A 26,410-nucleotide genomic window follows, 5' to 3' on the forward strand; every position below is an offset into this window, starting at 1 on the left:
CTTGAAAGAAATGCCTAATTGTAGCTGTTGGCCAGTGTGACCTGACACATCTTGCTGCCGACTGTTTCTCATGTCCCGACACCGACTTTGCTGACAGCAATTGGGTGGCACGGTGGCACATTGGTTTGCCCTGCAGCCTCACAGCACTAGGAACCCAGGTTCAATCTGGCCTTGGGTCACTGCCTGTGTTGAGTTTGCACGTTCTCCCCATGTCTGCGTAAGTTTTCTCCGGGTGTTCCAGTTTCCTCCCACTGTCCAAAGATGCACGGGTTAGATGGAATGGCCATGCTAAATTTCTCCATAGTGTCCCACGATATATAGATTAGAGGATTAGCCATGGTTAGTGTGTGGCGTTACAGGGATAGGGTGGGAAAGAGGGCCAGGGTAAGGTACGTTTCCAGAGAGTTGGTACAGACTTGATGGGCTGAATGGTGGCCTCCAGCAGTGCAGGGTTCCTAGAGGATTTTGTGAGTATGGTTTTTTTGTTTACACTGGTTGAATCCAGTAATGCATTGAGTGAAATGAATGGCCAGTAAAAAGAAGAGGGAATCCGTGTTTGGCAGTTGTCTGACAAAAGCAGAGGAACAGGTTAAATTAACTCAGAAATCTAAGATGGAAGTAAATACATTTAAATTATTGACACATATTTAGGGAAAAGCAGCAAAAATAATTTCCAAGCACAAAGAGGCAGTCTGTTTGGCATTGATAGTGAGGAGGTCATTGTGGAGACAAAATACATTTGGCTCTTTGCTGTGAGGTGAGTTTGGAAAGTTATACAGGTCTGGAATATGCAGTCTGAGAGGGTGGTTGAGGTGGATTCAGTCATGGATTTCAAAAGGGAATTGGATAAAAACCCTAAGGGTCAAACTGCAGTAAACAGTGATCGTGGAAAAGAGAGGGTACAGAGGCTGCCTAAGTTTAAGTTTATTTATTAGTGTCACAAGTAGACTAACATTAACACTGCAGTGAAGTTACTGTGAAAATCCCCTAGTTGCCACATTGTGGTGCCTGTTTGGGTACACTGAGGGAGAAATTAGCATGAGATTCAATTCCTGCTGTGGCTGGGATGGACAGGGGAATCTTACCCTGCCTTGTGGTGCTGTGAGTCGGACCTGCCTTGAAGAAGAAAACTGAAGTAGAAGAAAAATAATTAACTTCTTGTTTACTCATTTTTTTCTTACAATTGCTTACCTCCTGGCTAGCTTGATCACATGATTGGTCACTAGAAGCAATTTGCCTCTGACCAAAAAAAGTCATCTTCCAGAGATACCTTGTCCTTAAAGGGACCACACTATACAAATAGTGTGATTTGTAGCACAGAAGGAGGTCATTCATCCTACCATGTCTATGCTGGGTCTTTGAGGAGCAATCCAGTCTGACCCTTTTCCCCATTCTTTCTTCAAGAGACCATCTAATTTCTTTTTGAAATCACTGTCTGTGCTTCCACCACCCCCAAAGGCAGCAAGTTCCACATCATTACCACTCACATATTTGGCCATAGCTGTAGGCCAATGGATTTTAAAACCCTGTCCAGGTGAATCATTCCTGAGAACCCTCATTTCCAGTGGATGGTGCCAGTTCACAGCAACCACTCAGCAATGACGCTGTGTGTCTGGACCATGTTCATGAAACCCTCCGCTATGGTCCTCAGAGACTGAATCTTGGACTCTGCCACTCATGGCCTGGACATTCTGTCCCAGGCTTTCCATTGTGAATGCCACCCTTGCAGTGTTGGCCTGGTTCCTATACTGGCATCATTTCCTGCGACAGAAGGCCTTGGGACTCCTCCAGGCAGCTTTGCTGGAATGTTTCTGACACCCTTTCCTGCATTTCCCCACTCTAGCTTTGCATCTCCAGCAGCTCTGGGAGAAACCTAACCAGAGGCTGGACATCTGGTTGGGGGCCAGCAGACGTCCGTCTGCCCAGTGCCATGGACGTTCCTGCCTCCGCTTGATGTGCAGCAGCAGCTATGTGATGGATGTCAGATAGTGATCCAGAAGCCTGTCCAAGACATGTCTGACCGAGGTGTGTGTCTCTGGGCTGGTGGACGATGCGGGTGATTTCTGTGATGACTGATCAATGTTATCTTCTGATTTCTCCTCTGAGGTGACTCCAGGGTTGCAGAGATAATCCCCCTGACTTACACCCGGAGGAAACCCACACAGATGTTGGGAGAACATGCAAACTCCACACAAACAGTTACCTAAACCTGGGCCCCTGGCGTTGTGAGGCAGCAGTGCTAACCACTGTGCCACTGTGTCCCCCAACTGTTAATCCCAGTCTGGTGAAAAGATTCCATTCTACCGCATCAGGAGAGATTTGCCTGGCATTCTGGCCAACAATTATTCCCGAACTAACGTCAAAAGCAGAGAACTTGAACATTCATCTCATTGTGGAAAATTTCTGTGTGCAAAGTCATTGCTTGCAGTTTTCTACAAAACAACTTTGACTATACTGAAAAAGCAGCCCATTAGGTATAAAGCACTTTGGGGTACCTTAGAGACACGAAAAGAATTTATAAATGCTAGTTTGATTGCATTGTTGGTCAACTCTTGAGTCCATGCATGCTGCAAAAAACCCCCGAGTTTGTGACTGCAGTTTCATGAGAGAGTTTCTGTCTACAGTTATTCGTCCTGATTTGACTATTCCAGTGTTCCTTCGGATTCTTACGGAAGAAAACAGAATGTGCATTTATAAAGTGCCTTTATGACCATGGGTTGTCACATTACGTTGTTCTCAGACCAGCTGAACTATTATACAACCGGAAATTTGGACATTATTTTATTGACCAAGACCGAGATCTTCTTAGGTGGACAAAATAAAGACATCTAAATTTAGTACAAGTCTACTTTATTCAGAAGAACTATCTTAATTTAAGAGAATATAGTACAGAGATGACTCAGACTCACTACTGCGATCTAGGTATTACCCACATTGGTAATACCTAGATTACCCTAGAGGGAGCCAGACAGGCTTTAGTCACTTGATACGGATATCTTCTTCTCAGAGATCAGGGTCCTACTTCACTAACGATGCATCCCAGTTTGTGGCATTCTTTGCATGTTCCAAGAGCCCTTATACAGAGTTAATAAAGTGATCAACCCCAACATGTGATAAATTGATCAACCACCACATCCCCTGACTTACCTCTGTCAGGTTTCTGCTTCGGGCTTACAAGTTAGGACACACTTTTCTGCTATATTTGCCTGTCTACCTGTTACAATTTAAAGGAGGACTTTTTAAGATTTACTAAATGGAATGTATAAATGTGACCAGCAGTGAGGACAGAGTGAGAGTCAATTGCTTCATTTTGTGTTGATAACAAATGCTGGGAGTTAGTTTAGTTCAGTTAACTGGATGACTGGTTTGTGCTGCAGGGCGATGGCAACAGCATTGGTTCAATTCCCGTACCAGCTGAGGTTATTCATGAAGGCCCTGCTTTCTCAACCTTGCCCTCACCTGAGCTGTGCTGATTTTAGGTTCATTCACTGTGGTCATCTGGGACTGTGTATTAAAAATCTATCTGCTTTTGGTTGTGATCTTGGTCCCACAGTTGGTGTAATACTAAAATATGCAATAAATTTGTATAAATTTGACTGAAAATTTCAGCATCCTGAAATTACCTGAGAAGCTTGATTAAACATTCTTGTCCACTAATTGTTGCCTGATTAATAAAGAGTATACATTTAAATTTAACTTTCCGTTTCTTTGGATTACAGATTGGAATTATTGGTGGGTCAGGATTGAGTGACATGGACATTTTGGAGGAAAAGACTGAGAAATGTGTAGATACGCCGTTTGGAAAGGTTTGTTACTTCTTGTGTGTTTTGAATCATGGATCCACATATGATTGTTCATATACTTTTTTCAATGCAAAGAAAGTACATATATCTCATCTGGTTTTCTTTTCTTCTTTCCTTGAGGCTTATACTATGCTTCCATGTCTATAAAAGGATCTTTTCATCTACATTTTCAAAGAAAAAACTTATCTTATTTTATCTTTTTTCTTTTCTCTGTAACATGTCAGTGCAGTGTTTCAACACTGGCTACAGGTTAGAAAAATGTATTTGATTTTCACATCCATAGAATTTTACCTTTAACAGTCTGAGCTTATTGAGGTAGAATCATAGAATCCTTACAGTGCAGAAGGAGGCCATTCAGCCAATCGAATCTGCACCGACCACAATCCCACCCAGGCCCAATGCCCATAACCTCACATTTTTACCCTGTTAATCCCGATACTAGGGTCAACCTAATCCGCACATGTTTGGACTTTGGGAGAAAACTGGAGCACCCAGTGGAAATCTACGCTGACACGGGGAGACTGTGCAAACTCCATATGGACAGTGATTCGAGGCTGGAAATTGCAGCCGGGTCCCTAGCACTGTTAGGCAGCGCTGCTGACTACTGCGCCGCCCTTGGTGACGAGTGCCGTGAAATGACAGTTTGTGCAAATGCTCCAGCACAATAAATAATTTACTAAAATGCTGTTTCTTAATAAGAATACAAAAAGAATAGATGGAAATGAAAACCTAATCCCTATTAATGAGCTTTCCTAGTCTCATATCAGTTATCCATGTCTGGAATTTGTTCAGCATTTTGTAAACTTAATCCCTGCAGTGAATCAGATTGACTATAAAGCTACCAACTTTACAACAAAGAACATAAAGTAATAATTTAAAATGTACTCAATATTTGAGGATTAGAATGTGCGACTTTATTTAAGGAGCAAAGGGTTTCCGTTACCATTAGTTGCTTCTGTTAGAAACAAGTTAGACAGGTACACTGAGACCTGAGTGCTGCTGACTCATTTGCCATGGAATGTTAATTTTTATTTGGTTTGAGAAGTACCAACATTAAAAGCCGACTCTTGAATGAGGTCCATTTTATTAGTGGCACATCCTGAAAGAGAAAAGCTGTTAGATTGATGTTCTTTCATTGTAAGCTATGATAGAAGCGTGTTATGCAAATTGCCTAGGACATGTATGGTGTTCACATCTGTGCAGATGTTAATAAGATGGACTAAAAATCTCGAAGTGCTTTTAGAGATCCATATTTTATAAAATGGTGCTGATTGCATGTAGCCATATAAAGTCATAGGCCGGAATTTTACTGTCTTGCTCGCCACGGGAATTGGAATGGGTGAGGGGAGGACCATGGAAAGGTCCGTTGACCTTGAGTGGATTTGACAGTTTTGGGACAAGTGAGACTGTAAAATCCCATTCATAGTCAGCACGGAAACATGCCCTCCGGCCCAACTCATCTATACCAACCAGGTTTCCTAAACTGAATTAGTCCCATTTGCCTGCATTTGGCACATATTCCCTGAAACCGTTCCCATCCGTGTATCTGTCCAGTGTCTTTTAAATGTTGTAATTGTACCCACCTCTACCATTTCCTCTGCAGCTCATTCTATATGCACACCACCCATTGTGTGAAAAAGTTGCCTCCCAGGTCCCTTTTAAATCTTACCCCTCTCACCTTAAACCTGTGACCTTTAGTTTTGGATTCCCCCCACCCTAGGAAAAGACCATTGGCTATTCATCTTATCTATACCTCCAATGATTTTATAAACCTCAATAAAGTCACCCCTCATTCTCCTACACTCCAGGGGAAAAAAGTTCTAGCCTATCACACTCCCCCTTATAATTCACACATTCCAGTTCCGGTAATACCCTTGTAAATCTTTTTTGCACCCTTTCCAGTTTAATAACATCCTTCCTACAGCAGGGTGACAAGAATTGTATGCAGCACTCCAAATGTGGCTATACTGATGTCGTGTACAGTTGTAACGTAACGTTCCAACTCCTGTACTCAGTGGTCTGAAGGCAGGTGTGTCAAACGCCTTCTTCACCATCCTATCTACCTGTGACGCCACTTTCAAAAAACTATGTACCTGCATCCACAGGTCACTCTGTTCAAGGTTTATTCTAGCAGATCACAACTAAAATAAATTGGAAGGTATTTTTTGCAACGTTAATTGCATCATTGATCGCTAGTGTAAGCTATAGGTCCTGTGTACCAGTTTGATCCTTTCGAGTATCAGAATAGCATTTTTGCTATTTTCAAAATACGGCAATGGCATCATTGAATTTATCCTCCCACTTCTTCTGTAGCTTAGTGGAAGCACTCTTACCTCTGAATCAGAAGGGCATTTGTTGAAATCACAGTCCAGTGACTAGAGCTAACATGCAGGGTGGAGAGCCCAGTGAAGTAGATAAGGAGTGCTGCTGTGTTGGAGGTAACGTTATTGGGTTGTTGCATTAAACCTGCTCTCTAGGTTCGATGTAAAAGATCCTGTGGCACATTTTCAAGGAAGAGTGGTGTTGATGTTCCGATTTGACCTGGCGAATGTTTACCCTCCAATCGACATCGTTGAAATTATCCAGTCATTTTCTCATGACGGTGGTACAGTGGTTAGCAGTGGTTGCCTCATAGTGCCAAGGACCCAGGTTCAATTCCCAGCTTGGGTCACCGTCTGAATGGAGTCTGCATGTTCTCCCTGTGTCTGTGTGGGTTTCCTCCGGATGCTCTGATTTCCTCCCACACTCTGAAAGATGTGCTGGTTAGGTGCATTGGCGATGCTAAATTCCCCCTCAGTGTACCTGAACAGGCATCGGAGTGTGGCGACTAGAGGATTTTTACAGTAACTTCATTGCAGTGTTAATGTAAGCCTACTTGTGGTACTAATAAATAAACATTTCTTTTTGTGGGAGCTGCTGTGTTTCCCCACATTTAACTGCAGTGAATATATTTCAGATTGACAGTTAAGCCCTTTGTAAGGTTGAAAGGTGCTGAATAAATGTGTGTTCTTTCTTCGACATGTCAATTGGTTATTTGCTATAAAATATGTCGCGGTTAGTTTTTCTGATTTCCCAGATGCTGATCCTTGGTCATGGCACCACTAAGAGGAAATAATCCTGTCCAAGGAGAGAGAAAAGTATATCTGCTACACAGTTGGCCCTGACCATGGGTTCCTACTTTGTTGCGGTTGGTTCTGTAGCAAATCCTTATGTTGTGTGCTGACCTCTGTCCTTGACTAATGATGGTGGTTGCTCTGGGAAGACCATAAAGAGAAGGAATAAGCAAGAAAGCCTATTTCATTCATTCACAAAATGCAACCATCACTCAGCCAGCATTTATTGCCCAGCCACAATTGCCTTTTAGAAATTATACGGAAAAGTACTTCTTAAATTACAGTTGTTACAGATCTTATGCCGTTGTCTTTCTTGACATGGACACTAGCTAGATCTTCATGTGGTCTCTTAGTTGGGAAATTGTATACACAAATACAGGTAGGTTTGGGTGAGGTGAAATCTTAAACATCAGAATCTTGACCCAAACCTATTTCCAACCAGTCTGTTTCTGGCTTTAAAGGAGGCATGATAGAGACAGGCGACTGACCTGCACGAAGGAGGTAGGTTGTCTCTTTAACTACGATAATGAGGCTACAATGTTCAGTTTTCAATGCTAACCATGGACTGCTGAGTTTTCCCAAGCTTCAGGAAAACCTGGCTACTAAATCTGGGAGATGAGTTCCATTGCACCTACTCTATCCAGCATATCTGTCTTTGAGTTTTGCTGTACCTAATGCTCAGCTTTAGTTTTTATTGTGAAGTTTTATTTCCAAATTTTAAACAAATTAAGCAAAATCTTTCACTTCATTGAGATAAGACATGTTGGTGCTGAGGGATAGATCATAATTAAGATATTTTCCACCCAGCATCATGAGAAAAAACGTGGGTTAGATGAACAAGGTGAACAGCTCATACACTAGCTATTCTCCTGATCTCACAAAGCGAAGAATTTGATTTGATTTATTATTGTCACATGTATTAGTACACAGTGAAAAGTACTATTTCTTGTGTGCTATACAGATAAGGCAAACTGTTCCTAGAGAAGGAGACGAGACAGCACAGAATGTAGTGTTACAGTCAGAGCTAGGGTGTAGAGAAAGATCAACTTAATGCAAGGTAGGTCCATTCAAAAGTCTGACGGCAGCAGGGAAGAAGTTAGCTGGTATGTGACCTCAGACTTCTGTATCTTTTTCCCAATGGAAGAGAGTGAAAGAGAGTATGTCCGGGGTGCACGGGGTCCTTAATTATGCTGGCTACTTTTCCAAGGCAGCGGGAAATGTAGACAGAGCCAATGGATGGGAGGCTGATTTGCGTGATAGATTGGGCTCCATTCATGACCTTTTGTAGTTTGTTGTGGTCTTGGGCAGAGCAGGAGCCATACCAAGCTGTGATATGATCAGAAAGAATGCTTTCTATGGTACATCTGTGAAAGGTGGGGAGAATCATAGCTGACATGCCAAACTTCCTTAGTCTTTTGAGATAGTTGAGGCATTGGTGGGCTTTCTTAACTATTGTGTCAGCATGAATAGCCAATATTGTTCCTTTGTTTAAGAAGGGTAGCAAGAATAATCCACATAATTACAGGCTGTGAACCTAAGTCAGTGGTGGGGTAATTATTGGAGAGAATTCTTCAAGACAGGATTTACTCCCACTTGGAAATAAGTGGACGTATTAGCGAGAGACAACATGGTTTTGTGAAGGGGAGATCACATCTCACTAACATTAAAGAGTTTTTTGAGGAAGTGATGAAGATGATTGATGAGGGTAGGGCAGTGTATGTTGTCTGCATGGACTTCAGTAAGGCCTTTGACAAGGTGCCTCATGGCAGACTGGTGAAGTCACATGGGAGCAAAGGTAAGCTGGCAAGATGGATACAGAACTGGCTCGGTCATAGAAGACAGAGGGTAGCAGTGGAAGGGTATGTTTCTGAATAGTGGGCTGTGACAAGTGGTGTTAGGGATCAGTGCTAGGACCTTTGCTGATCGTAATATGTATAAATGATTTGGAAGAAAATGTAACTGGTTTGATTAGCAAGTTTGTTCTTTCCATGGGGGGGCCAGGACAGGTTGTTGGTGATCAAACACCTAAAAACTCGAAGCCCTTTCTACTTCATTCTCGTTGATGTAGACAAGGATGTGTTCTCCTCTATGCTTCCTGAAGTCGATGACAATCTCCTTTGCTTTGTTGACATTGAGGGAGACATTATTGTTGCCGTACCAGTTCACCAGATTCTCTATCTCATTCCTGTACTGTGTCTCGTCATTGCTAAGATCTGTCCCACTGCGGTGGTGTCATCAGCAAATTTGAAAATCGAATCGGAGGGGAATTTAGCCACACAGAAGTTTGTTTTGTTTCTCTAGCTTACAAATAAAAAGCTCATATCTGAGGCTGAGGGTTTCATGCGGTTTCTCAGGTGTGTGCCAAAATGTTCTGTTCCAGAAAGCTAACTGGTGAAGGATAGGACTGGAATCCAGCTTTGCACACTGTTACCAAAATGCTGGGAAAACTCAGCAGTCTGGCAGCATCTGTGGAGTGAGAGAATAGAGTTAATGTTTCGAGTCCGCTTAACTCCTCTTTAATGAGTTTAATCAGGCAATTGCGCTTGGCCTATTAGAATATGAACTCCCTGATTAATTGACGGGCCAATCAGCAAGCCTCTTGCTTTGTGCTTAATCAAGAATGTCTGTTCCTCTGGGACAAAAAGAGAAAATGCTGGAAAACCTCAGCAAGTCTGGCTGGAGTCCCTCTGGGACTCCTGGTGTAGGATGTTAATGGAAGGCATTCTGTATACTGTTGTCAGGCTTGTAAATAGAAGAATTTTGGTGAAGGGACTTGTGCCTCTGAGGACTTACTACACTTCTTCAGCACTTTTATTTATACGCTTCTATATTTGTTTACAGAATTGCACAATATAATCAACTACAGTTTAGCTGCTGTCTATTTATTAGGGACTCAGGTGAATCATCAGTTAATAATCCACACCAGCATACAAATAAACATACTTATTATACAATTACCTCAAAGTTGACCAGGGGTGACCACAGAGGGATCTACACATTATGCTGGCAGAACTCTGTGGCGAGAATGGCCATTTGTAACGTGTAATATTGTTAGAAAGGACTTGAGCTATAAAACAGTTTTTTACAAACGAAAGGAAAGCACTGCGGCACCTCCTTGCCCACAAGCAGTGCTGCAAAGGCTTGTAACTTCCTCCCTGAAGCTGTTCTTGCCTGCAAGGCCCAGAAAACTTGGCTATCCACCATAAAACCTGCAGAACAAGTTGAATCAGAGGGCGCTAGCCTCTTTAAAGCTCAAAATTGCTAATCTGCCTCCTGGGAGCAGGTTGGCAGTCAACACCTAGTTCTGCCTCTTAAATTTGCAAGTGGGGAGGTTGTGTTGGAATTCAGATTTTTAAAAATGTTACCACTTGTTGAAGCCATCCGTCTTACTTCAACTCTTCATGTCTGCACCTGCAATTTGGCACTTGTGACTCCAGGCACAGCCTTAAGTCTTCAAATTTTCAATCTGTAATCAAATGATTCTGATCATTGGAATATTTATAGTGATGATTACAACATCAAGCTCACCAGCAACAAAAAGAGTGCAAAAAAGTAAACAACTATACTGCAGCAAAATAGGGTCAATATTAGATGCAGCAATCACTCAAATGGCTGAAGGCAATTCTCCCTTCCTGCATCTGTTTTAAATGGATTCAAAATAACTTCATTCATTGCCAGCACTGAGATTGAAGATGACATCAAAAGATACTTTGAATATATTTGCCTAAATGTTAATGATTTAGCGAGCAAATTGCACACAAGCCCTCTGGAGCCTGACAGTAAAATCCACAATGCTTGAGAAATAAGCCGGTTCAACTGATTCTACTTCTCCCCTGAGTTCAGCTGACTGGTGGCAGCTTTACTGATCCACTTAAAGGTTTAAATGTTTTGTTTATTTATTAGTGCCACAAGTATGCATACATTAACACTACAACAAAGTTACTGTGAAAATCCCCTAGCTGCCACACTCTGGTGCCTGTTTGGGTACTCTGAGGGAGAATTTATCATGGCCAATTCACCTAACCTGCACATCTTTGGACTGCGGGAGGAAACTGGAGCATCCAGAGGAAACCCATGCAGACATGGAGAGAGTGTGCAAACTCACACAGACAGAGACCCCAAGGCTGGAATCAGACTTGGATTCCTAGTGCTGTGAGGAGCAGTGGATTCAATTTAAATTTGAATTGGTTTTTGGAGCAAGCAAGGAGATTGATCAAGGACTTGGTGTGCATCGGCTTTTTAAATCTGAGAAAGGAATAACGTTTTTAAAAAAAAATATCTTTTACATGCTTTAATGCATTGTACCCATTTGGTGTTCAACAGGAGAATACAGTGAAATCATGCTACTTATGCAGAAGAAATTAAGTGCTCCCTAAACCATTACAATAGAAGCTCAAATTGGTTGACGAAATTCTGTCTTTGACTTTTAATTCTTTTTGTATGGGTGTGGAATGCTCCTAGTTCAATGTATATATTGCGAACAACACATCCTTTATTCAAGAACTCTTGGCATTTAAGGCACCCTTTGTCTCGAAACAAGACTGTCTACTTCAGCTGACTGACTGCCCTCACAGAGTTCTCATATTTTCACAACCATTTTTCCTCTTTGGTGAGCAAGAGTGAGGTTTTTTTTCAATATTCACACTGTGCATGGCAATTGCTGGTAACATTACATATAAATTTGTTACCCCGTGTTATAATAACAAATATCTTCATCACACAGAATTTAGGTTGTAGTTTTGCGGTACTGATTCAATGCACGTGCCATGCATTCGGCTCCAGTCATAGAGATCTCAGTGGGATGGTTTACATGCTCTTTACTCATCCACTAAGATGTGGATAAAACTGATTACAGTTCTCAGAGAACATTGTGTATCAGGGCAGAGGAGACTGTCCTCTTTGAGCTGGTTCCTGCTGCTCAGGCTGCTCTACCTAGCTTCCTTATCATCTTGAACCATTTAATTTAAGCATTTACTGCCTGTTGCTTTTATATTGTGCCAAGGTATGCGATAGTGGTGCCAGTTCCCAAAGTACGAGTCGTATGCTGCCAACTACAGCCTAAAAGCCAACATATTGGGTTTTGGCGTCACTGGCATAGGGTGGCAATGAGAAGACTGTGGTGGTGGGTGGGGGTTCCAGTGCAATATACAGTTGATAAGTTTGCTATCAGCAGAAGGGAGCAGGCTTATGAGTGATGTCATACTTTGGATATAGGCCGCACTATGCTTTATTTGGCTGCATCAGGTGCAGCGATCCTGGGCGAGCTTCTCCCAGGATTCAGTCAATGTCAAAACGCCTAAGAAAAGCCTTCAGAGTGCCTTTGCACCATTTTTTTTGAGTGCCATAGGAGCTCTCCATAAAAGATTTGCCTTAGTAAAGTTTAGGGCGGCATGGTGGCACAGTAGTTCACACTGCTGACTCACAGCGCCAGGAACCTGGGTTCAATTCCGGCCTTGGTTGACTGTTTGCACTTTCTCCCCATGTTTGTGTGGGTTTTCTCCAGGTGCTCCAGTTTCCTCCTACAATCCAAAAATGTGCAGGATAGTTGGATTGGAGATTGGAAGGGTAAATACATGTGATTATGGGGATAGGGCCTAGGTGGGATTGTGGTTGGTGCAGACTCGATCGGCCGAATGGCTTCCTTCTGCACTGCAAGGATTCTATGATGGTTCTTCTCAGTGAGCGTCGGACATTCTGATGATGACCAGCCCGACTCAGTTCTGTCCCAGTAGAGTATGGATGCTTGGCATGCCAGGTCAGGTGAGCATCTTGATGTCTGGTGTTTTGTTTTGCCAACTGATCTTCCTAAACACCTGAAGGCAGCTCAAGTGAATATGGCTTGCCATGAGGGTGGTAGATAATCCAAGTATGTGTGTCTGTGTGTGTATGTTAAGGGTTACGTGTGGCCATGGCAATATAGACAGCTTGAGAAGGTGTGCTGCCAAGATCAATGATCTAATCCACTGCTGACAAGTTCTGGACATCAACAGAATCCTTGTGCTCAAGGTTGGGTTGGCACTTGACTTCAGTTCACTTTGTGTTGATGCTAAGGCCAAAGTTGTTACATGCACTGAGAACAAGTTCATGCTACATTGCCTGTCAGGCTGGAATCCAGCAGTTAGTGCCCTTTCAGTGGCAATTAGCAAGTTGTACAATAAATGCTTGGAGACCTTTTCTTTGCCTGGGCCTGTCTCAGAGTGAGAGATTTCCGTTCATGCGATATCTGATTTTGATGCCAGCCCTGCCATCATGGAAGAGAAAACCAGGCTGCAGGGCTGATTGTTTTTTCATCAATAACACAATCCTATTACAGATTATTGATAATATTTCTGGTGAAGGAAATTATTTTTTCCATAAATTCCTCTCATTTCTATTTGTTATCCATTATATACTGTATAAATCAAGCTTGATGAGAGTTGTTGTGATAAAAACCAGTCATAGTCCAGACCACAATGCTCCTTTCCCATGTTCTTAATGTAGCCTAATCCCTCAATTTAATGTAGCAGTAGTTCTTTTCCTCCTGTCCTTGACATTTGTCATGCTCATGTTATTTGAATCAGTGAAAATAATTTTCTTGAATTTGGTATAAATGGTGTTATATCCATTTGTCATCAATATTTCAGAATTAATTTCAAATATATGATTTTATAGTTGATCTGTAAAAAGTTTAAAACTTCATTCCATTCAAGCATCTTTCTGGGAATTAAATTTAGTTTTTCAAAAATTAATCCGAAGTTGCAAAGACAAGTCCAGGTGGTGTGAAGGTGGTTAAATGTAAGGGTGTCTGAATCATAGAATCCTACAGTCCAGAAGGAGGTCATTTAGCCCATCGAGTCTGCAATTCCTGCAATCCCACACATTTATCCTACTAATCCTCCTGACACTAGGATCAATTTAGCATGGCCAATGAACCTAACCCACACATTTTGGACTGTGGGAGGAAACTGGAGCACCCGGACGAAACCAACGCAGATATGGGGAGTATGTGCAACCTCTCCGCAGACAGCACTGTCGTACGTCGCAGAGTCGCTGAGCAGAAACTGACAGCCAAGTTCCACACACATGAGGATGGCCTCAACTGGGATTTTGGGTTCATGTCACACTATTTGTAACCCCTATGACTTGCCTCGGCTTGCAACATCTCGCTTACTGTCCTGTCTGGAGACAATACACATCTCTTTAACCTATGCTTAATGCTATCTCCACTCACATTGTCTGCACCTTTAAGAGTTGACTAGCTGTAAAGACTTGCATTCTAATCAGTATTCTGTAAACTGAGTGTGTGCTTTATATGCTCTATTTGTGATCAGAGCTCCCCACTCACCTGACGAAGGGACAAAGCCCTGAAAGCTAGTGGCGTTTACTACCAAATAAACCTGTTGAACTTTAACGTGGTGTTGTGAGATTTCTTACTGTGCTTACCCCAGTCCAACGCCGGCATCTCCACACCATCACCTTAACCCAGAGCTTCTATCATGCTAATATCCCTAACTTACTCATCTTTGGACACCAAGGGGCAATTTAGCATGACCAATTCACCTAACCTGCACATCTTTGGAGTATGGGAGGAAACTGGAGCACCAGGAGGAAACTCATGCAGACACAGGGAGAATGTGCAAACTCTACACAGGCAGTGACCCAAGGCCGGAATTGAACCCGGATCCCTGTGCTGTGAGGGAGCAGCGCTAACCAATGTGTGACCCTAAATATGGCAACCTAGTGGATATTTTATACTAAAGGAGTGAAAAAGTAAAGGAGTTCAAGAAACTGTATCGTTTCTCTGTTGCTTGCACTCCTAGATATGAATGAGCTGAACTGCTGGCTGTGTTTTGAATTTCTGAAAATATCCAGTTAAGACTACCTGGTTCAGTAAAGTTATTGTGTAGGGCAAGTGCAGCACCTATAAGCTCTCGTCTGTCAGAGAAGGGAATACAGACCTGGCTCCTTGTGGTTCCATTTCCACATTTTGTGGTTGTTTCTTTCCTGTTCTCTGAAGTGGTCACTTACTTACTGAAGAATCACCAAAGGACCCAGGGATGGATAATGAATTGACAGTGTTCACATTCAAGAACACATTTTTGTCAAGTAATGCCCATAATTATTCTTTCTTTATTTGCAGGATGTGGGCATCACTAACCAGGTCAGCATTTATTGCCCATTCTTAATTGTTCTTGAGAAGATCACTTCTTGAACCATTGTCAATGTATACCCAGAGTACTGTAGATAATGCAGGGAGTTCCAGGGTTTCAACACAGTGACAAAGAAGGAAACCCAATGAATTTGCAAGTCAGGATGTTGTGTAACTTAAAGGAGAACTTGTAGCTGACAGTGTTTCCGTGCGCCTGCCACCTTTGCTCTTTCAGGTGGTCAAGGTTTCGGGTTTGGGAAGGACTGTTGAAGAAGACTTGCTGGGTTGCTGCAGTGCATCTTATAGATGATGTACGCTGCAGCCATGGAGTGCTGTTGGTGGAAGGAGTGAAGAATTAAGATGGTGTATAGCTGTAAGTCAGCAGGCTGCTTTATCCTGGATGGTGTCAAACTTCTTGAATAATGTTGGAGCTGCAATCATCCCAGAAAGTGGTGAATATTCCATCACACTCCCAACTTGTGTCTTCTCGATGTTGGAAAGTCTTGGGGAGTCAGAAGTTGATATATTTGCTGCAGATGACCAAACCACTGACCTATTCCTGTTGCCACTGTATTTATTTGGCCTATCCAGATAATCCAGTTATCCAGCCTATCTAGAGAGGGCGGCACAGTGGTTAGCACTGCTGCCTCACAGCACCAGGGTGCGGGTTCAGTTCTGGCCTCGGGTCACTGTCTGTGTGGAGTCTGCACATTCTCCCTGTGTCTGCGTGGGTTTCCTCTGAGTGCTCCAGTTTCCTTCCAGAGGCCAAAGATATGCGGGTTAGGTTGACTGGCCATGGTAAGTCGACCCTAGTGTCAGGGGGATTATGTGGGGTTATGGGAATAGTCTGGGTGGGATTGTGGTCAGCGCAGACTCAATGGGCCAAATGGCCTCCTTCTGCACTGTAGGGATTCTATGATTGTACAAAGTTTCTGATCAGTGGTTTGGATGGTGAGGGTGGGGTGGTTTTTACTGTTGTTAGTGCCATTGAAAGTGATGATTGAATTGGTGATGATTGGATTCTTTCTTGTTGGAGATGATCATTGCCTGACACTTGTGTGTTGCAAATGTTACTTGTCACTTACAAGGCCAAACTTGAACGTTATTCAGATCTTACTGCGTGGGGGAACAACCTGTTGCAATATCTGAGGAATTGCAAATGGAACTGGGCGTTTCATGATCATCAAGTAGCCCCTCTTTTGATTTTATGCTGGAAGTAAGATCATTAAGTAAGCAGAGCCAGGCAGTGACCATCTCCAACAAGAGAGAATCCAGCCATCTATCCTTGACACTCAATGGCATTACTGTTGCTGAACCCCAACTATCAACATCCTGGGGGTTAACACTAGTGATAGTGAATGAGCATGTGCACACAGAGCTATGTCACAGTATGTCACTCACAGGGGAGTTGAATGTGAAGCATTTCAGAGAGTATCCCCAACCATGTTTTGGTTTTAATTAACCTTTGTAAATTGTTAGGTAGTTTTTGAACAAAATACCATTGCCTCCGGCAAGACCTCTTCTAGAGTAAGAAACCTGAGATAAACCTACAGTAACAGAAATTGATTTATGAGAAGTATAATATTAGGTGAATATATAGAGATGTGGATGAGCTTTTTTATCTATTTGACCAGTAAGAGATTTTTGAGTTAATTCATGTTGTTGTTGAAATAAGGTCAGGTTCAACTAACAAATGATTATCTTGCAGAGGACACGTAGATTGTTAATTAGAACAGTAGAGATCATATTACAGAAAGGGGTAATTGCTCTGGAGAGAGCACAGAGGAGGTTTACAAAAACGTTGCCAAGGCGAGAAAAGTGTAGCTATGAGTAGAGATTGGATAGTTGGGATTATTTTCCTTGGAACAAAGAGGGTTAAGGGGTGACTTGATAAAGATGTACAAAATTATGATGAGGAGTGATGAGGACAGGATAAAATTGTTTCCCTTGGTGGAGAATTCTCAAAGCAGGGGACATAGATACAGTGAATGAAGGGGGAACATGAGGAAGAATTTTGTTAAGCAAAGGCTGGTGGAATTCGCTGCCTGAGTTGGTGGTGGAGGCAAAGACCCTAAACTCTTTAAAAACATACTTGGATTTGGACTTTAAGTGGTGTAAGCTACAGGGCTGAGGGCTAATTGGAGGAAAGTGGGATTAGAAAGAACACTTGAGTGTCCTTGGGCTGGCAGGGACAAGATAAGCCAAATGGCCTCCTTCTGTTCTGGATCTTTTCTATGGTTCTATGGATAGGAAAACCAGTAACTCCAGAACCTTTTAGACAGCCCACAACAGTTCACATCCAATGAAGTAGACTTGATAGATGACTTAATGATCTGCTTTGGTGATGTTGGTTGAGAGATAAATGTTGACCAGATCACCAAGAGAAATACCCTCTTTCTAAAAAGATCCAGGTAAATGTCCATTCGTAGTGCCACTTATTTCAAATATTTGGTGCTGTTTGAAATCTGTATGAAGCAAGAGTCTGTTCAAAAATGATTCGATCTGTACTACTGTCGTGAATTTCTTTTAGTTGAATTCAACTTATCGTTAACTGTACAAGGTCTACATACCATCCCCTGTGTTTCTGTCTCGTGATGAATTGGAATGTGTTTCTGCTTTATGGAATTCATCCTTGATTCCCCAGAGTACTTACTATTAGATTCTTTTGATTGTGCAATTTTTTGTTTTAGTGTGTGCAGTAATCACCAAGTCAGTGGAATAGCTTCCAAAGTAGCTAAAGGAGCTCACTAGCTCTCTGCTGAATTTTGTTAGGGGCAGTCTTCAATAATGTGAGTCATTGCTTGGGGGTGTGATGATATTGTTTGTGCCTTTAAGAAATGTACTTATGTCATGTTTCTTGTGTAGGTTTTTTTTAGCAGTCAGTTCCATATACATAGTGCCACTTTATGGAATTGATGCAAGTTTTAAAAATTGAGACTAAAGGACATTTGCCCAACATGTTTTAACATACTTGTCCAATGATGGACAATGGTTTATTTGTCTAATGCTTTACAATTGTTCTTTTTCACAAATAGCCTTCAGATGCCCTAATACTGGGGAAGATCAAAAAGGTTCAGTGTGTTCTCCTTTCTCGGTAAGTTCTTTAAACAAAAATCAGTGCTTGGATATTGACTGTAGTCTGCTTTATTATTTCTTGGAAATCGACCTGCCATACCAACACTGGGTAGTCTTCAACCATTTCCATACTGGCCAAGGCCATGGGAACCCGGACTGCAGCAGTGGTGCCCCCTGTTAGGGACCAGGTCAGAAATTCCAAGGTATATTGTGAAGTTAGCTGAGTCCCCAACGTTTTTTGGCATTATTGTGAGCATAAGGTGTTTCGTTCCAGGTGTGGTTCTATTGACCCAGTAAACAAACTTTATTTAACAACACAGTTAAAACATAACAAAATGAATTAGCGTAACCTGTACCAACTGAGTTACTTAAACATGGCAAGGTGTAATTCCTAACTGCTGGCTATCTCTATAGTTCCAAATTAAGCAATATCATCACAGACGCAAATCCCTCTTCAGAATTAGTTAGCACAAAAACATATAGGCTCATGTGGATGCTCGATTTCAAGCCTTTTAACCCTTCTGGACAGAGATGCAGGACAACACCTGTCTTCTGACTCCCATACAGCCATCTCCAGAGAAAAATCTATCTTCAAACAGCAGACCTTTGGAGAAAGAGAGAGAGAGAATTGTTTCTCCCTAACGATTCCAAGCAGCATCTGCTTTCTCTGCATAAGCCTAGTCCCACCCCAACACTTGATTTTTCCTGTTAATCAATCTAATCAAATCCCACTCTGAAGAACCTCAGGGTAAAACACTAAAATAATAGAACTACATCAGCCCAGATTAAAACAGCAATGAGGATCGTTTGTGCTTTTGCAGTGTTGACAGGGGCACTACCTGTTACAAACAAAATGGCACCAGGCGAATAGAACTGCACAAGAAACATGATATAAATACATTTCTTAAAGGCACAAAATACATTTTGCCATAGATTAATAAAGAGCCCATAAAGCACTTTGTTGAGGACGCACCATATTTATTATCTGTGGGGAGATCAGCGCTCTGGCTGCTAGGAAATTTTTTCCCGGTTTAATTACCTTATGTTGGGTATTGAAATAAGTTAGGAGAGTGATATAAATTCTTTGGGCTGCATCACCTTTTCTCATTCCCCAAGCAATGGCTTACATCATTGAAGACTGCCCCTGACAAAATTCAGCGCAGAGCTCCTTTAATTTGGAAGCTATTCCCACGCTGAAACAAAAAATTGCACAATCAACAGAATCTAATAGTAAATACTTTGGGGAATCAAGGATGAATTCCTATCCGGGTTCAGGTGATAATTCTGGGGAGTGGAAGTCATGAGATAGATCGTTCTAAGAGCTGGCACAAGTGTGTGGGCTGAATATCTTGCTTGGGTGCTGCATCATTCTATAACTCTCAACCAATTAAATCCTTTAAAAAGAAGCCAGCTGATATGTCCAGAGGATAGATCAAAAATACATTTTGGCATAGCTTAATAAAGAGCCCATAAAGCACAATGGGGCACTTTGTTGAGGACGCACTGTATTTATTACCTATGGGGGAGATCAGTGCTTTGGCTGCTAGGAAATTTTTTCAGAGTTTAATTACCTTATGTTGGGTATTGAAGTAAGTTAGGAGGGTGATATAAATTGTGTGTTTGATTTGGGCTTCATCACCTTTTCTCATTCCATTTTTTCTGATCTGTTCTGGTGAAGCACGCTTGAAAAACTAGACAGACCAAATTGTCCCGTATTTCTAAAGCAGTCTTTGCCAAGTTATGAATAGCTGCTTGGCTCAGTATTGTAACATGATAACCAGTCAGAAATCTTCCCATCTGTGATTCCTTTTAAAATAGGGAGGTGTTTTTCAGAAGTGACGCAGAAAAAACTCTACTAATTAGCAATTTCTGTTTGTTTTAACTCCTTTTAACAGCTTAAGGCAATTTGGTGCAAAATAGGCCAATGGGCGGCACGGTGGCACAGTGGTTAGCACTACTGCCTCACAACGCCAGGGACACGGGTTCAATTCCGGCCTCGGGTGACTGTCTGCGTGGAGTTTGCACATTCTCCCTGTGTCTGTGTGTGTTTCCTCTGGGTGTTCCAGTTTCCTCCCACAGTGCAAAGATGTGTGGTTTTAGGTGGATTAACCATGTTCAATTGCCTGTTAGTGTCGGGATTAGCAGGGTAAATATGTGGAGTTATGGGGATGGCACCTGGGTGGGATTGTGGTCGGTGCAGACTTGATGGGCCGAATGGCCTCCTTCTGCATTGTAAATTCTATGAAACTGCCCAAATAGTTTTATACTTCAATGAGTGATAACCTGAAAATGGCACATTCTTCAAGGGCAGGGAATGGATGTAATGGGAGCTGAGGCAGCAGGACTTTGGAGCTCAAGCAACCTTCTACTGGACTCTTCCCCTTCCTGACTGGTGTGCTTTGATTGGCAGTGGGGGTATTATGAGGGCAAGGCTGACCGGTCTCCCTGAAAGTCCCACCCCTTCCACTTCCTCTAGTGCCAGGGATAATTGTTGCTACTTGTAGGCTTCACAGTTCTATTCAAGTGGCAGTCAACCCAAGATGGTCTGTCTCTAATTTTTCATTTGGCTTCTGCTGTTAACGAGTCAGTTGTTCCCATTTATATCTCCTCTAGACTTAAACATAAGAACATAAGAAATAGGAGCAGGAGTAGGCCATCTAGCCCTTCGAGCCTGCCCCACCATTCAATAAGATCATGGCTGATCTGAAGTGGCTCAGTTCCACTTTCCTGCTTTCTCCCCATAACCCTTTAATTCCCTTGTCTGCCAAAAACCTATCTACCCGTGTCTTAAATATATTTAGCAAGGTAGCCTCCACCACTTCAACGGGCAGAGAATTCCAGAGATTCACCACCCTTTGAGTGAAGAGGTTCCTCCTCACCTCCGTTCTAAACTGTCCCCCCCCCTTATCTTGAGGCTGTGCCTCTAGTCCTGCTATCCTTTCTGAGCGGGAAGAATCTCTCTACCTCTACCCTATCCATCCCTTTCATTATCTTATACGTCTCTATAAGATCCCCCCTCATCCTTCTAAACTCCAATGAGTACAGACCCAGTCTATTTAGTCTCTCTTCATAGTCCAACCCCCTCATCTCTGGTATCAGCCTAGTGAACCTCCTCTGCACTCCAAGGCCAAAATATCCTTGCGCAAGTGCGGCGACCAAAACTGCACACAGTACTCCAGCTGCGGCCTCACTAATGCCCTGTACAGTTGCAGCAAGACCTCCCTGCTTTTATATTCTATCCCCCTCGCTATAAAGGCCAGCATTCCATTCGCCTTCTTGATCACCTGCTGCACCTGCAGACTGGGTTTTTGCAACTCATGCACAAGGACCCCCAGGTCCCTCTGCACTGTAGCATGCTGCAGCTTTTTGCCCTTTAAATAGTAATCTCTTAAATAGACTTATCTGTTGTTTCTTTACTTGCCTCAGTACCATCTCCTTTTGCCATGCAACATCACCTCTTTCCTGTCACAGACCTTGCCAAATGTTCTGCCATTGTCTCCCAAAAGGTACAACAGCAAGATGAAGCATGCATGGAGTTGTAAGCAATAGATTAGCACAGATAGAAGATTGGTTGACTGATAGGAAGTAGAGTGGGCATAAATGGGACATTTTCAACTTGGCAGGTTGTGAATAGTGGAGTACCACAAGGCTCAGTGCTGGGGCATTTATAATCTTTAGATGAAGAGACAGGAAATAATGTATCTAAATTTGCAGATGGTACAAAACTCGGTGTGAAGGTGTGTTGTGAGGAGGGCACAGAGAGGCTGTTAAGAGATATGTGCAGGTTAAGTGAGTGGGCAACAAGGTAGCAGATGGACTGTGATGCAAGGAAATGTGAAATTATTTACTTTGGTCGGAAGAATAGAAAAGCTGAACATTTTTTTGAAAAGGTGAGAAACTTGTAAGTGTTGATGTTCAAAGAGACTTGGAGATGCTCGCACAAGGAACACAGCAAGATGCAGCTTACAGAGAGCAATTACAAAGAAAATGGCTTGTTGGCATTTTTCAAGTGGCTTGGAGTACAGGAATAAAGGTATTTCATTAGGGGCTCAAAGGGCTAGATGGCCTACTCCTGCTCCTATTTCTTATGTTAGAATTGTACAGGGTTTTGATGAGACCAATCTGGAGTGGTGGGAACGGTTTTGGTCTCCACATTTATTAGAGATAGAATTGCACTGAAGGTGGGTGGTGCAGCGAAGATTTATCAAATTGGCCTCTGGGATGAGAGGCTGAGCAAATTGTGTCCTTTTTCTCTGGAATTTGGAAGAATGAGAGGCGATCTCATTGAAATGTATAAGATATATAAGAATGGATAAGGGGCTGGATATATTGATGCTGAGAGATTGGTCGAGGAGTCTAAAACACGGTGGGTACAGTCTTGGGACCAAAGGCTGATCATTTAGGACTGAGATGAGGGCAAATTTCTTCATTCAAGCGGTTGGGAATCTTTGGAATTCTCTGCCCCAGAGGGTTGTGGATACTCCATCATTAAACACATTTAAGACTAGGAGAGAGAGCTCAGAGAATTGAGGGATACGGGGAGGAGGGAATTGGAGGCCAAGATCAAATGTTATTATATTGAAAGGCAGAACTGGCTCCAGGGGTCATAAGGTGTACCCCCCTGCTTCTCTCCCCCTTCTCCCTAACTCCAGCCACTTTCTCTATCTCTGTTCTTGTTTAAAGCATGTTATATTTCTGCCAAGAAATTGGTGAAAAATATCATGCTGCTACTTAACGTGATCAAGTTCTGATGAAATACTGGTTCTGATGAAATACTGTCGACCTTGGAATGTTAATTCTCTCCACATGCATCCTTGGCTGTTGAAAATTTACTACTGCGTTCTCTGGCCATATCACAGATTGAGTGCTGCAAATTTTCAATTTCAACCAGTGCACCAGTGCTTCCACCCACTCCCATCCTGTTGGAATGATAGGCTGGTGTTCTAAACTCTCACTGGCTGTAAGGGAAGAGTGTGTGCCAATACCACCTGTGTTGATATCTGTCCTTGTTGTTTAAGTATCCCCATCTCCAGGAATCACGATAAGTCAATTCTGCCACAATTTTGATATTGCAGCCCGGGGAATATAAATTTGAGTTAATGTTCCAGTGCACTCCCAACATTATTTGTCTTTGAACTTGATCACGTTAAGTAGCAGCATGATATTTTTCACCAATTTCTTGGCAGAAAGATAGAATCCCTACAGTCCAGAAGGAGGCCATTCGGTCCACCGAGTCTGCACTGACCACAATCTCACCCAGGCCGTACCCCCCTATGCCTACATATTTATTCACTAATCCCTCTAACCTACGCATCTCAGGACACTAAGGGGCAATTTTAGCATGGCCAATCAACCTAACCCGCACATCTTTGGACTGTGGGAGGAAACCAGAGCACCTGGAGGAAAACCACACAGACACGAGGAGAATGTGCAAACTCCACACAGACAGTGACCCGAGCCGGGAATCGAACCCAGGTCCCTGGAGCTGTGAAGCAGCAGTGCTAACCACTGTGCTACCGTGCCGCCCAGATAGAATATGGATAGAAAACAGATAATTGGCAGCAGCTTTTAAGGCAGTTCCAACAATTAAAAAACAAAACAGGCTTGTTCATCTTTAATGACCTTGAATGTATCCATAATGGAAACAAATTGTAAATGGCATATCAAAGCATAATTCATAGTGTTATTAATGTTCATGTTGTTAATACTCTGTTAATGTTTTAAGAACATAAGAACATAAGAAATAGGAGCAGGAGTAGGCCATCTGGCCCTTCGAGCCTGCCCCGCCATTCAATAAGATCATGGCTGATCTGTCGTGGCTCAGTTCCACATTCCCGCCCTCTCCCCATAACCCTTAATCCCCTCTCTTATCAAAAACCCATCAACCCACGTCTTAAAAATATTTAGCGAGGTAGCCTCCACCACTTCAACGGGCAGAGAATTCCAGAGATTCACCACCCTTTGATCAAAAAATGATCAAAAATGATTTCCTGATCAAAAAATGGTGACAGAAGAAAAGGTGATGCGAATCAGCAGAAATGAAGTCCACAACAACTTCTCAGCCTTTTGGCTTAGATCAAACGTCACATCAAACCCAAGATGGGTTGCAGTGCCTTATCTTGTCAGGGCCCAGATAGCTCAGTCGGTAGAGCATCAGACTTTTAATCTGAGGGTCCAGGGTTCAAGTCCTTGTTTGCGTTTTGGGGCAGCACGGTGGCACAGTGGTTAACACTGCTGCCTCACAGCAGCAGGGACACGGGCTTGATTCTCGGCTTGAGTCACTGCCTGTGCAGAATCTGCACGATTTTCTTGTGTCTGGAAGGGTTTTCTCTGGGTGCCCTGGTTTCCTCCCACAGTCTGAAAGAAGTGCTGGCTAGGTGCATTGGCCATGCTAAGTTCTCCCTCAGCGTACCCGAACAGGCACCAGAGAGTGGCAACTAGGGGATTTTCACAGTAATTCATTGCAGTGTCAATGTAAGCCTACTTGTGACACTAAAAAATAAACTTAAAAACCTTGGATATTGTTTGTCTCTCTTATGGGTACCATGAATTGGATTCAGCTGGACTTTGAATTTGATTTTTGGAGCAAGCAAGGAATGGATTCAGGTTTGCCTGGTCCAATCTGGGCATTGGCTCTCTAACTTTAAGGGTAGAGAAAAGAAATTTAAAGGAAAACAAGAAAATTCCTTCCTCAATGTAGGAAAAATGCATCACATAATAACTTAATTAACAATTGGATACCAAGTTTAAAGGTGCATAGGACTTTGTACTGGTAGCTCCTTTCCGTAATTTTTTTTTACAGAAAATGTAATGCATTTGCCACCCCCTGTCGGGTTTTCTATAATCAATTTTCCTTTATTTTGTAGACATGGGAGGGGACACACCATTATGCCAACGAATGTCAACTACAGAGCAAACATCTGGGCATTGAAGCAGGAGGGCTGCACCCATATCATTGCCACTACTGCTTGTGGCTCACTGCAGGAAGAAATCCAACCTGGGGACATTGTCATAATCGACCAGTTTATTGACAGGTAATTTTAATGTGTGGTTTGTAACGCGGGTGTCAGAGTTTGAGTGTGGGTGTAACAGTTGAGCATTCCAAATTGGGGTGTAACATACTGAGTGTTACGCTTATTAAACGGCAAAATAAGTGACAATCAGGGCTGCAAGCAAATATTTTAATCTCCTGATTTCTGCATGCCTTCACCTCCAAATCGTTATCAGTTGTTCCTGTAGAGGTGAAATGTTTAATTGGCAGGTACCACAGAAGTAAACAAGAACATACTGTTTTAACCCCTTCATAAATTGAATATCTCTTTGTCCCTTTAGATTCTGTATGTATATATATATATGGTTTCCTTATTTGTCTCATGCCATTGTCCATTTTGAGCAATATAAGGTTGAGATAGGGGCCCAAATTTTCATTACCAAGACTGTTAGCTCAAATCAGGAAATTTCCCTACTTACCTCATATGCCTCTGTCAAATAGCTTTTGACTGGCAGGATCTACCCTCCGGGGAATGTGCAGAATAGAGCCGGGTCCACTGCTGTGGGCACAGATTAGACAGCCACAAGGGTTGTGCCAAGGCAGGCTGGTTAAAAGGCCCACCTTGGCTGTAGTCTCAGTCATTTTGCTGCACATCAAAAACAGCTAATCCTTTAATAGCTTATTTTAGCTGTCAGTCAAACTGCCCCACCATTGAGATAATTGTAGCTTGTGGAAATCAGCCAAGTATTCATAAAGAGACCTCAGGCAAAGGTCAACAAACAGCTATTGCAACTGCTGGAAAGAGCTTTCTCAACTCTTGCTGACATAACATTCTTAAATTTTTGTTCAGAGACTGGGCATATAAATAACTTGATGTGGAGATGCCGGCATTGGACTGGGCCAGGCACAATAATAAGTCTCAACACCAGGTTAAAGTCCAACAGGTTTATTTGTAGCATGTGTTTTCGGAGGACTGTCCCTTCATCAGGTGAGTGAAGTGTTGGGTTCACAAACAGGGCATATATAGACAGAGGCAGAATTTTACTGGCATGTTCGCCCAAGTTTCGCACGATCCCACCTGAGGCCAATGGAGAATGCCGTTCTCTGAGCCGAGGTTAAAGAGGTATGAATTGTCTCAAGCCAGGACAATTGGTGAGATTTTGCAAGCTCAGGTAAGTGTGGCGTTACAGATACTGTGCCATGAACACAAGATCCCAGTTGAGGCCGTCCTCACATGTGTGGAATTTGGCTATCAGTTTCTGCTCAGCGATTCTGCGTTGTCGTGTTTCTTGAAGGCTGC

General features: G+C 42.6%; 1 protein-coding gene and 1 non-coding gene across 2 annotated transcripts in view; both read left to right on the plus strand.

Moving 5' to 3' along the window:
- The window catches only part of mtap (methylthioadenosine phosphorylase), a 166,182-nt gene that overhangs the window by 17,963 nt on the left and 121,809 nt on the right, over window positions 1-26,410 (plus strand). Inside the window, exons 2-4 of the mRNA XM_080188684.1 lie at window positions 3,720-3,806; window positions 18,080-18,138; window positions 24,986-25,153. Of these exons, the coding sequence (XP_080044810.1) occupies window positions 3,720-3,806; window positions 18,080-18,138; window positions 24,986-25,153 (314 nt within the window). The remainder of the gene's footprint in view (window positions 1-3,719; window positions 3,807-18,079; window positions 18,139-24,985; window positions 25,154-26,410) is intronic.
- Window positions 24,247-24,319, plus strand: trnak-uuu (transfer RNA lysine (anticodon UUU)). Its single transcript has one exon. It is a non-coding gene; the product is annotated as a tRNA-Lys (tRNA).

The sequence above is a fragment of the Carcharhinus amblyrhynchos genome, chromosome 5 (genome assembly GCF_965287045.1).
Source record: "Carcharhinus amblyrhynchos chromosome 5, sCarAmb.v2.hapA, whole genome shotgun sequence".
NCBI lineage: Eukaryota > Metazoa > Chordata > Chondrichthyes > Carcharhiniformes > Carcharhinidae > Carcharhinus > Carcharhinus amblyrhynchos.